Here is a 12,620-nt window from a genome sequence, read left to right on the forward strand (position 1 = left end):
AGTTTTCTTAACAGGTCTCCCAGATACAAAAGTTGGATTACAAATTCACTATGTTGTTGCTTTTTTACAAAACTCCTGTATATACATCTCATCTTCTTTGGTTTTATTATATTTTAGTGCATTATTACTTTTAAGATGTTACAGTTTGTTTTGCTTCTCATGTAAATTACGTACAAAATCCAAAAGACCAGCATCTATATCAAGCCTTTGAATTCTGCTCACTAGTTCCTTCAAAGAAGTTTTGGTTTTATGCATAGTTCCCTCTGAGCCTATCCAGACAATTTCACATTTAGACTTCTATTTTAACATAGTTATGAGAGTGACTAAATTTATTGTCACCACAGTGACAGCAGGGCTTCTTTCTACTACATAACTGCAAATCCCAGATATTCTTGTTAAAACTTGTCAATGGACATGGAGTATCAGAGACATTCAATGTCTTCTAAAATTCACCTAGGATCATATGAACTGTATTTAATAATAAAATTATTTTCTTCTGTTTAAATGTAAAGCAAACAAAATAATTTACATCCCTTGAGGACAACTACAGAAGAAGCAAACATCTTCTGTTTTGGTTTCACTGTGGCTTCTATACATATTTCAGTAAACAGATCATCAAGTTAAAGTAATTCCTGAGCTAACCAACAACTTCTTAAACCTGAGGCACAGCATTTCAAACAAATCTCATGCTTAGCATTTTTTTTCCCACCATGAATTGGATTCAGACTTCAGAAGAATTTTCTCTTTGTAACTTGCTTTCTGAATAGGGGTTCAACTGGTTGTAAACTGAGACTTACCTCTACCTTACACACTGATTATACTGCAGCCCTGATTTATATTTCTTTTCATGTCTCTCATGCAATCAGATTCTACCTCACATTGTTTTGATCACTTGTCAGGTATGGATACCTTTGAAGTGTTCTCTGAATTCTTAATGATTAAAAAACATTCCATATATGAAATATAAATGTGCCTCTTCATGACCTCACCCTTCATATTGAGGAAAATCTTCATATATCTGAATACATAGAAACTTACACAAATATATAAAATATTTATTACAAAACATGCAAACGGGTAAAATGGCTGTAGCTCTTTCATAGTTCTTGAAAGTGACTAGGTAAAGATGGCAAGCAAGTTTGGGGATAACAGTAGCTTTTCAGAATGTGCCCTCTAAGCATAGGTTGCTCAAATCAGGAACACTGTTGCAACAGTTAAACTAATAAATAAATAATAAACCCCAAACCTTAATAACATGTGTCATTGCATCCTTAAAAAACACCAAATCAAGAAATGATCCTCTAATATGTTCATTGTATTGTCTCTGATACATTTGCAATTTTTCACAAAGAAATTCAAAGCTTGGAATCTGGAAAAAACAAAACAAAACAAAACAAAACAACAAAACAAACAAACAACAACCCATCAGTAACAGCCCTTCAGAATTTAAAATTGCACTGACATTTTTATACAAACTCGAGTTCATGTATTGGCCACATGTAATGAGATTCTCGTTAATTCACTGTAGAGATTGTAGCTGTGTTTAAGAAGAAATTTTCTGATAATGGTGGGGAAAAAAAGGAGCAAGGAGAATAAGAATGAATAAACTACATTTAAATGACATTATTAACTTTAACATCACTAAAATTATTTATTGCATGCTAAGCAGAGGAATTGAGGTATATCTTCACAAAAAATGTGGTAGGTATTCAACAAAACTTTCTGTATGATATGAGTTCAGTAATATAACCATACTTAATAATTACAGGAAAAATTCAGTGCATTTTAAGTGTAAAATTAAATACCTCCTCATAAATTTTTGGTGCTTCAAACACAAAATCTTCTGGTTCATCACCAGTTGCTTCAGGCATTTCCCGTAAAAAATCTACAAAATACGGTTCAGCTTGGACAACTTCTGTTAAGTCTTTATCCACATATTCCTCAATTGCTTTAGTAACAGTTTTATCAAACCAGGCTGTGTCTTCAGGAGTAATAAATCTACAAATAATGGATTAGTACAGTTTGTAAAAAAAATTTTCCAGTTATATAGGGAGAAAAAGAGATAATTAAATACTAAAAAAACCCTTGCAACAATTCAAAGAAAAATACATATTAAGCAATACATATTAGACAATAGTCACAGAAATGGAGGATGCAATATTCACAGAAACTAAATGCTTCCATACTCTGAAGTGTAGTAGTCAATCACATAAAACACAAAACCAACTTGACTTTCCAACTTTCACCTAGAACTAGTCAATGACAGACCATTTAATTTCTCAGATGAAAAAGGCTGAATGATTTCCCAAATAACCATTTCTAAGTGACCCTTACCATCTTTCAACCTGCAGCAGAATAGCATAATTTATGTCCTTATAGTACTGACTATGAAACTGCAATGAAATAAGGAATAGTGAAAGGAAGATAATATGTGTCATTACAACCTGACTTCATTCTCAATCCCTCCTACACCAAAATCCATAATTAAGAGAGGGGTATATACATGGTAGTGAGGGGTATATACATGGGGAGTAACGCAGATTGAAATAAAACAGTCTGCAAACACAAATACTAGTGACTACATTTCATTATTTAAACAATTGTATCTCCTTCCCTTGATAGGTTAAAGATGGTTTTAAAAGAGATCAAGATCTTTGACTACTCTGATTATCTGTGGATATGATTATCTGAGAAGAAATTAAGTGCTAGTAGTAACTTGTAAACATAAAAGGCAAATCCACCTTGATCCCAGAAAAAGGGAATGGCAACAGTGTCAAACTACAGAAAAAAAAAAAATCATCTTTACTTCTTTTCCTTTTCAGTAATACAACTGAGAAGAAAACAGGACAAACATGAAAAAGCTGTACACAGTGCTCTGAGCTTCCAAATACAACAAAGAATACTGAAGAACTGTGATATAGAGACAGCCTAGATATACATTATATACTTCTTCATTGTTAGAGGTTTTTAGTAATGACATAATGCTAACCCCTATGGAATATAAAAGCAGCATGGAAGAATAAACTACGTGACTACACTCTATCTCTCTCACCCTCTCTCTAATATATAACATAGCTGTACAAATACATATCTTCCATGTATTTTTAGATTCCCCACAGCAAATTAAAAAATAGAACATTTCAGTAAATGTCAGTGATATTGCTCCTAACTTTAAAGCAGAAAATAATACACCCAAAGCTGTATGATCCTTTTGTATCAGTGGGTATAATACTAACTTCAAATTCAAATTAAATATTTTTCCCCTTGTTATATCAATAGTACTGTATTGCACATATAAATGCACATACATCAGTTTCAGGTAATTGGTAAGTTTATATAATATATGGTAGTTCAGGCACTTAGAAATTTCAGCACTGTTAGACTCTGTAGTGGATTTACACTGAGTAGGCTTTCTCAGATTATAGAGAAGTACCTACTAAAGTCAACAGAAAATTCTGGCCTTCATTTTTATACTCTTGGCAACTGAGGGATAAGATTTCCTTTTAGATTTCCTCCATGCATTTTCTGAACTTAGGATATTTATCTAAGGAGACAGGAGAAAGTGAGCAGGATTTTCAAATTAGAGTTCCTCTGGGTTATTGGAAATGGTCACAATAGCGATCTTACTTCCTTGGCTCTTAACTCAAATTTGTTAATGCACCTTCCTGGGGAAAATGAAAAGGCATCTGCCAGCTGATTCAGAGCTCTCATGGAAGAAAATGAGAGATCCTAGAAGATACAGATAGGGATGGTAAACAAAACTGTTGGACAGTTGTCTATGTTTTGTTTGAAATTGTTTCTAACATTTACGTGACATAGAGAGCAGTTGTTTCATCCACCAGTTTTGGCAATGTGTAATTCATCTCTAAATTCTACAAACCTTGTTTTGTTTCTGTTTCATCTGAATACTTGCTAAAGTCCACATACCAATGTATACTTAGGATTTCACTTTGTCCCTTATCTTTTGAAAACAGAGATAGAACTCCTTATAATTCCTTTATATCTTTCCTCTTTCCTTTATGTTCACAAGTTACTAGAATAATAGCGATTAAGCCTGGCTGTACTTGAGTACAATGCAATCATTACATATACATCTTGCCTGCTACCATGCCAAATCATCTGAACCAGATTGCATTTATGAAGTCAGCATCTTAAAATAGGTAAGTTCCATTTTAGACTTCTGCAACTATTTTGAATATTGAAAAAATTCTGGTCATGGCAGGTAACTCCTAAGCACTTGACATTACAAGGCCTTTAGGTCTAATTAAAAGCAAAAGCAATATAATATGCCCTCTTGTGTCCATGGTAAAACATTTTTAATTGCTTTCATTTTATGATAGCTTTATAAAGTGAATGCAGTGTAATAAAATACACATATATATTTTTAAGAGTCAATATTTAACTTTAATATTTTAATTATAAAGCATTAATTTTCTAAAGATTATGAAGGCCCTTCCACAGGATATCAGAATAAGAAATAATTATATTTGTGAAAATCCACAATAGCAGTAGGTATATGTCAAGCTTTTACTGGCAGCTACAGTACTACGTGTAGAATTTCACAAGAAATTGAAAGACACGAAAATATTACTGGATCTTAAACACATACAGCTCATAACTGTATCTGTTCTATGAATATTTTAAAGGAGATCTAGAGGAGACGGGTCATTTTTTAATCATAGGCATGCAACATTTTTTTCTATGAGGAGATAAAAGCAATTTTATATTATTCTCTCCGTAAAAATTTAGGACACCATACAGTGCTCTTTTTTACAGAGGAACTGGCTGAATGTAGCCAAAGATAAGTGTAGAAAAAATGTAGGTTAGAACACAGAATATGTATATATTCTGGAGATGTCCATCCAATTACTGGGCTAATCTATCAATACATAGCATGACATTTGTTAGGATAATACCCCAGTGCAGACTGCATGTAAAATAAGAATTTTTTTTCATATTAGCCTAATAAGGTTTATCACGTTAAGGAGTTTTATAGATGTATGAGCATAAATGAAGCAAATACCTAAACCTACTAAATATAAAATGCTAGTTATACCTGTCAGCAATTACTCTGGTACATTCATGTTTAAAAAGTGTTAGAAGGACAGTGCTGTTGTTGCATTCTTCTGCCTTTATAGTTAACATTCCTTGCCAAATTCTAGAAAGGTCTCGAAGGTTGAAGATATAGTGGAATTTAGATGGTGTAGGCAGCATCTTTGTCTAAAGAAAAAAATTGTTAATATTCAAAATCAGTAACATTCAGAAGGAATCAAGAATAATATAAATTATAAATTGATAATTAACATATAAAATATAAAAATGACAAAACTACTAGTTTTTACACATAATACTGTGGGCAAACTCTTTCTAAATCATAAATAATATCTCATTTTTTGGAAGCAGGATTACTAAATATAAAACCGCAACTCCTATAGCATGTATTTTTTTTAATATGTTGCTTTGGACTTTATACATGCAAAAATATAATTTTTAAATAATTTTACTCCCTGTTCCCTAGCTACTTGGGTAACATCAATAAAATTATAGGAATGAATGGACTGATATTTCCATTCAGCTGTCTTGTATACTGAAATCTGTTATTTTCCAGATTGTATCTCCAAAACTTTTTTAGCCGGTATTTCTCCTGTTTTTTTCTTATCATATATATGTTCTTAAGAAATATGTGCCTAAATTATACTAATAGGAACTTTGTTCATACTGACTGTGATTAAACTTTCCCTGTAATTTATACCTTTGTCCACTGCCACAATATTCTGCCTGTTGGAACCAATTTTTTCACCATATCACATACTTCAGGGTTGAATTTTCTGCAAGAATTAAAATATCCACAGCCAATAGCACCTGATAAGATAATATGCAATATACAATTAATCTCAAGTGGTAGGATATAATAACATAGTTTGCGAGCAAGACATATAAATACTTATTTAAAACATTAATTTGCCTTTAAATTACTGATGAAGTAATTTTGTCTGTCTTGTCCATGGCTTTTCTGAACCAGTGTAGAAACAACTAGCAGTAAGTACAGGCTTTTAACAATATACTATATTGACAAAGTTAACAGAATTGAGAACTTCAGCAACAGAGAGCATTTCAGACAGTGCAGAGGTGGCATGGTAATTTACGTAGTAATAGCAGTGCTCATATTCTTCCAAGAAATGTCATTAATTTCTTATTAATTATTTTACTTGTCCAAAAATGGGAAGACAAGCATTTAAAGGGGTTAATTGCTCTTCCACAGCACTGTTTTTGCTGTAATACAGATTCACCTGTTTCACTGGAAGTACTATGAATTTGCATGACAAAAGTGAGAAAGAGAACATACTTTTATATATTTTAAGTAAATTATGAAAAAAAAAAGTATACTAAAGAGAACGAAGTACCAAAAATTTTGTCGATGGATGCATTGGATGGCAATGTACAGTTGAATACACAAAACTGTCTTTTTAAACGCTGGGGAATATCATTACGGCCTCCTCCAGGATGTATCATTGCTGCTATTAATTGTACATCTACAATTGTATTGAAGTCTCCAGGTTTATCTAAGCTGTACATTCCTTTCATTTCCATCATCTGACGAACGATTTCATTTGTTATCTGTAAGTTTATGTAACTTGTATAAATTACAAATTCAAACAAGAAAAATAGAAAATATACCCATATAATTTAATTTCTTTTTGTAATTCTACCACTAATCCCTAGAGAGAGGTTTTCACTTTAATCTAAACTCAGATTAAACTACCTTCCTTAGCCATAGGGAGATGTTGGTTTACATGATTTTAAACTGCAGGAAAGTTCTTTCAGATCTGTACTACCATATAATTATCAACAAAATGTGTTTGTATTCCTTTTAACTAAATAAAGTTAAGGCAATGAACTGGAAAAAAATTTGGTTTGTTCCATAATTTGCTGCTGGACATTCAGCTCCAGATGTTCAAGCTATGCTTTCCAGTTCTCCCTTGGGCCTCCTTTGAAGCTAAACAACTAATTCTTTTTTGAATCAGGAAGCTGTTTATTTTGAAAAAATTAATCACTCCACATTCCACTCCACAGCACCTGCATGGATCGGGAGGCACCAGAGTTTGCCCCCATAGCAACTGCTTCAGTGATATTCAGCAAGCCTTATGTGCTCACATACCCCAACAAAGCCATATGATACACAGCAGGGAACTGATCACAAACCATCACCCCATTAAAAATATTTCAGCAATGTCTTGGGGCCATAATGGAAGACCTAGTGGAGGTCCCCTCATAATGGAGATCCTTCCTATTACTGAATACTGCCTGGGCATGTGAGGGCTTTTCCTCAAACACAACCATCTATGTTATGGACTATGGTCAACCCAGTGTTGTGGGTTATTCAAATTAGTTTCAATTTTTTTTTTCTTTTTCAAAATTAAAGTTCTCTCGAGAGAAAATGATGCAAACCAAAGAACTGATACATCTGATACATATTGCCATTTAGGTAGAAGGACAGGTTCCATTTCAGAGACACTAAAACCACATGTTTGGCTTCCATTTTGACAAAAACAGCTTCCTAAAGTGAAGAGGAGGACCTATTCAGTCTACACAGACTCACGTATATCCGCATGGCCATTTAAATGCATGCCCAAGACCACTGTCATGACCAGACCTACTATCCACACTGTCAACAATCCAGCTCAGTTCTATGAGCAGCCTTAACCCAAAGTTTGAGCCTCACAGAAGCCAGAGAGACTGAACATTCTAAAGTGTACAAAGGCTCCAGGTTTCTCATTTGTTATTTACTCTGAGCAAATGACAAAAGAAAAGTCACGGTAAGCATACTTGGTCTTCATGTTAGAATAGACATTCCAGAAGACCTAGCATCCTGGGCTGGAAATACTTCAGACCTACTATGGAAAGGAACTACAAGATGCTTTTGCCTGATTTGGGGTCTATATAAGCATATGAATGTTACACATGCAAATTGCAGATGAGCTCATGAAACACCAAAAACCTTTAATCTAGTTTGCAAGACAATGTGTTATCCTTGAATTTGGACACAGCCTTTATTACTTTTTTCAAGGTATAACACTGCCATTTTGTGGAAAGTTTGTTTACTGATGCTCTCAAATTAATGGCAATCTTGAAATTAATAATGTAGTACTTCAGTACAGTGATGCTTTTTATTTAATCTTACAAAAATAAGACAGTGGAGATAATGTAAGATATGACACCATTATCCTAAATCTAATTTGCTCTCTTTTTTTCTTCATTGATGTACCATAATTAGAAAGCATTTCCAATAATTAACAGTGAATTAAAACATTGAGGATGTCAACTGATTCCCATGTATATAATAATAATAAAAAATAAGCTCACAACAATTTGAGAATAAGTTGTATTTGTTAAAAAACAGTTTACCTGATCCCCCCATTCATTGACAAATGGCATATTGATATCATCAATAAAAACAGTCATTTTTCTGCCTCCAGGAGGTCCATAAGTACTTCCAATGTGTTTGTCCACATAACTCTCTATTGTCCTCTAAAAATTAAAGAAAGTTCTTATTTTGCATCTAAAGTAATTCTATCTAAAGGGTATTGTTAAAAAAATGTGTTACTTATTTCTTATCCAGTGATTTCCTCTTTTTTTCAGTAGTTTCAACTTTGATTCATCATTAAGGAACTATATACTCCTGTTCATCACACTCATTCCTATGCAATGCCCTGGCCTTATGACTATATCCTGCAACCCACCTCTGGCTACCAGAGAAGTTTTTAAAAAGTATTCAAACTTGGAAACATGCAGTGATACAGTATGTGTTTTTTATTCCACCCAGATTCTCCAAGAAAATTATTTACAGAGCCAAAAGAGAAAGGATGAAACAAGAATGTACTAGTCATTTTTTGTCCAATTGTCTAACTTCTTCCACTTTCCAACACATTCACCACAGCAGTCTCTTGTAGTGGATGACCGTAACAAGCATGAATGTGTCATTTTGAAGATACGCAATTAAGATGAAAAAGAGAAACTGCTAAGAGAAAGTGATTGCATAAGAAATCAAGAACTTTGTAGTACATCTAGCACATCCAAAATCACCCAATCTTTCAAATATCCTCAGAATAACAACTCAAAATTTAAAGCTATTTTGAGTATGGCTCTTTCAAGTGTTTAGAAGCATTTCAACTGTTTTTTTGCTACATCTCTCTCTTAGAAATCAGAAGAGCGAGCTATGTTTTTGGCTAGCTATCTGAAAAGAAAGAGCATATCTTCCGAGGTACTACAGGATTGTAGTAAAGATGAGACACAATATGATCCTTTCACAGGCCCTCTGTACCAGAGATAAGGAAGTCTGGGTTTTGTTTTCAAGACAGTAATGTTCTAGGGACCCATCATATGCTAAGTAAAGGACACTGAGACAGAGATACTAACTGTTCAATTAATATTGCATGCATGAAATGATGCCTGCCATTATTCTTTCTCACAGTTTGATATAAACTATGGCCAGAGATCTTATGTGTAACAGAAACGTTAACCAGATATTCTATAAGTTTGGAATTTTAAAAAATAGATGTTTAAGTCATTATTTGTCACCCTTTTTTTAATTCAACAAAAATAAAAATTATAGTTATAAACTAAAGAATCGGGGAAAAAACTGAAGTATAACCCAAACTTTTCATTAATCTAAAATGAAAAGGAAAGGTCTTCAGCAAAAAATGGATTCTTATAATTCCGTGATGAAAAAGCACACAACAAGACTGAATATATGTATCTCTACAGGAGTGACTATATTTTATTTTGATCTGCAAAAATTATTTTTTATGAAATTTTCTGAGCTGTTTAAGTGACTTAGAGGAAAAAGATCCCTTCGATTCTATTTCTAAATCACTTCTTTTATCATCAGAATTAAGTACACTTTAAATATTTAGCAAGGAAATTATATGCAAGAATTGCTTAAAATCCATATCTTTACCTGAAACATAAATGGTTCTGTGGCAGATGAAAAGTTTAAAGATTTTGACAAATGCTCTTCTGGGTCATAGTTCTTCACATATGACTTAACCATGACAGTCTTTGCAGTCCCCTGTTCTCCTGTGAGCAAAACTGCCTGTAACAGATATTTAAATCACATAAATAGTATAAAAACTTAAAATTAAATATACATAACAGACCTATTTTAGAGAAAGGGATAATTTCTGTGTCTACTTTTGAATGATATATTATTCTGGTAGGTTTTTCCTGTGTCTCCATATGCAGTGACACAGTATGTGTTTTTCATTCTACCAAGATTGTCCAAGAAAATTATTTACAGAGCCAAAAGAGAAAAGATGAAACAAGAATGTACTAGTCATTTCTCATTCAGTTGCCTAACTTCTTCCACTTTCCAACACATTCACCACAGCAGTCTCTTGTAGTGTATGACCCTAACAAGGCTTTCTTTATAATGGAAAGTAGTCTCTGACATCTAATTTGAATATAAAATTTCTGCTATTTGGTTTGGCTATAGGTATCCTTTGTGATGCATGCTTGGATTAGAAGGATAGTTCCCTCTTCCCAGCACTGTCCTTAAAGCAACAATACAGTATAGATTAGATTTAGCTATATGTCCTCTCAAGCATAATACTAAAAGAGATACTCTAAAGGTCTGTAGGGAAATGATGTAATGATAATTACAAATAAGGATAACAGATACTGAACTGTGTACAGAAGTCTTAACTGACCCAGGAATATCTATGGCTTTGTGGTAAATGTTAGTAAAGGTGAGAAGCAAGCAGATGGATAAAAGACTGTTGCTTTCCACCTCTGGAAATGTAGTCCTTTTTGAAGCTCCTCTTATATTTCCATATATTGTCTAAAATACCTGATCCAATCTTTTTCTCTAAACTGAATGTGTGAGGCGATACATAAAACGATTTGCTGTGAGCATTGTACTGCTCACATCCCCTGTTAGACATGCCAGTGAAACTGGTAGAAGAGGAAGCAATTTAGACGTGAAACTGAAATGTGTCTTACCTTACACTCACAAAAAGAACGAAGAACTACTCCTACTTAACAGCAACAAAGGCAAATCACCTGTTCTCAAAGCAGGCAGTTATTCTTGAACTATCCTCAAAGGAACACAGTCTTTCCTTTTAAGGAACACTGGTTCCTATCCAACCCTTCTCATCTCCTGAATTGGAATTTTAAGTCTGTTACCCAGGTTCCCCAGCCTAATTATGCCGACAAACTGATTTGGCAAGAAAGGCCTTCTGGATCCTTAAAGAGCCCATTTGTGCTCTGAAAGCAGTATGTTCTTCAGAGCTGGAACCAAACTTGACCTGTGCTTTTTGTCCTGAATTCATCAACTGCCTGTGATAGACACGCCTGATTCTTCCTCTAAACAGCCATAGAGGAATAGAAAACCAATGCACTTTTTTCAGAATACATTTAACACCAAGGTGATTGATGTTTAATAGGGCCTTTAGATGACTTAGGATACCAAGCTTTGTCAAAGCAGATTTTGGCCAAGTATGTTCACAGAAATGTCAGGAAATCTTAGAATTTTTCGCCAAATTTGTTTATCCATACTGGTTGTTCTATTATTGGAATAAACTCCCTTTTGATGAGAATATAATTATTCTGTCTCCTTGTCACCACAGTATTTACAACAGTGGCATTTGATGCTTCTAATATGGCACTTTTGACTCTTACAACTAATACTATCTTAATGTATGCCTCACTGTATAGATTTTTATTTTTCAAAGCATTTTTACTTCTCTCTGGTGTTTTATTCAAATTACAGGTGCAGAAATTTCTTGTTTCAAGCTGATATTTTGATAGAAAGTATTTCATTTCCGCTTTCTCTTAATATTATAACATTCTAAAACTTATTTTCTGGTTAATCGGTACATTAAATGTAATTTTCCTGAAAAAAAAAAGTAATAAATGTGACAAGAAAAAAGAAAGTTTTCCTGGTTTCCTTCTTACCATGGTAAAATCTGAATTTAAATCAGAAAGTTGCTGAAACAAGAGGGAAATGCTTCTTTCATTTCTATTAAACTTTTTATATAAATCACCTATTTAATCTCATGGAAATGAGCTAGCTAGATAAGAAACCTGCTCTTTTTTCAGACATGTAAGAATCCTCCACATTTTTTTTTTCTAGCTCAGATTTTCATCCTACTTATGTTTTTGACAGATGGTATTATGTTCACTATTATATCCACTCCATAAAAGGAATGTAATCAATCAGTTTGCAGAAGGGAGTTTTATTTATGATCGTGAGCACTGAAGTCAATAATGCAGGGGATTTGAAATGCTCAGATACTCCTGACTTGCTCCTGCTTTAAATGAATGCTCCCCAACAGATAGCTACAATGATACCACATTCTCATTCTTTACCCTGGTTTTGAACATCCGACTGATCAATTGCCTGTGATAACACAGGTAATAGTAATAAACTCGCAGAACCAACAAGTGAAGTCAGACCTGTAAAACACCACTTTGGTTTCATCAAGGTCTGTGTAATTCAGCTGTAGCTGTGTCCTGGTTTTGGCTGGGGTAGAGTTAATTTTCTTCCTAGTAGCTGCTACAGTGCTGTGTTTAGGATTTAGTGTGAGACTAATGTTGATAAGACATTGATGTTTTAGTTAGGA

At 33.6% G+C, this 12,620-nt stretch overlaps 1 protein-coding gene across 1 annotated transcript in view; it reads right to left on the reverse strand.

Moving 5' to 3' along the window:
• DNAH8 (dynein axonemal heavy chain 8) overlaps nt 1-12,620 on the reverse strand; it is a 138,695-nt gene that overhangs the window by 48,246 nt on the left and 77,829 nt on the right. The window contains exons 54-60 of the mRNA XM_042789612.1: nt 9,959-10,093; nt 8,407-8,529; nt 6,405-6,618; nt 5,753-5,862; nt 5,057-5,220; nt 1,806-1,998; nt 1,247-1,369 (exon numbers count right to left, since the gene is read on the reverse strand). Of these exons, the coding sequence (XP_042645546.1) occupies nt 1,247-1,369; nt 1,806-1,998; nt 5,057-5,220; nt 5,753-5,862; nt 6,405-6,618; nt 8,407-8,529; nt 9,959-10,093 (1,062 nt within the window). The remainder of the gene's footprint in view (nt 1-1,246; nt 1,370-1,805; nt 1,999-5,056; nt 5,221-5,752; nt 5,863-6,404; nt 6,619-8,406; nt 8,530-9,958; nt 10,094-12,620) is intronic.

This window comes from Tyto alba, unplaced genomic scaffold (assembly GCF_018691265.1).
Source record: "Tyto alba isolate M040663 unplaced genomic scaffold, T.alba_DEE_v4.0 Super-Scaffold_16, whole genome shotgun sequence".
Classification (NCBI taxonomy): Eukaryota; Metazoa; Chordata; class Aves; order Strigiformes; family Tytonidae; genus Tyto; species Tyto alba.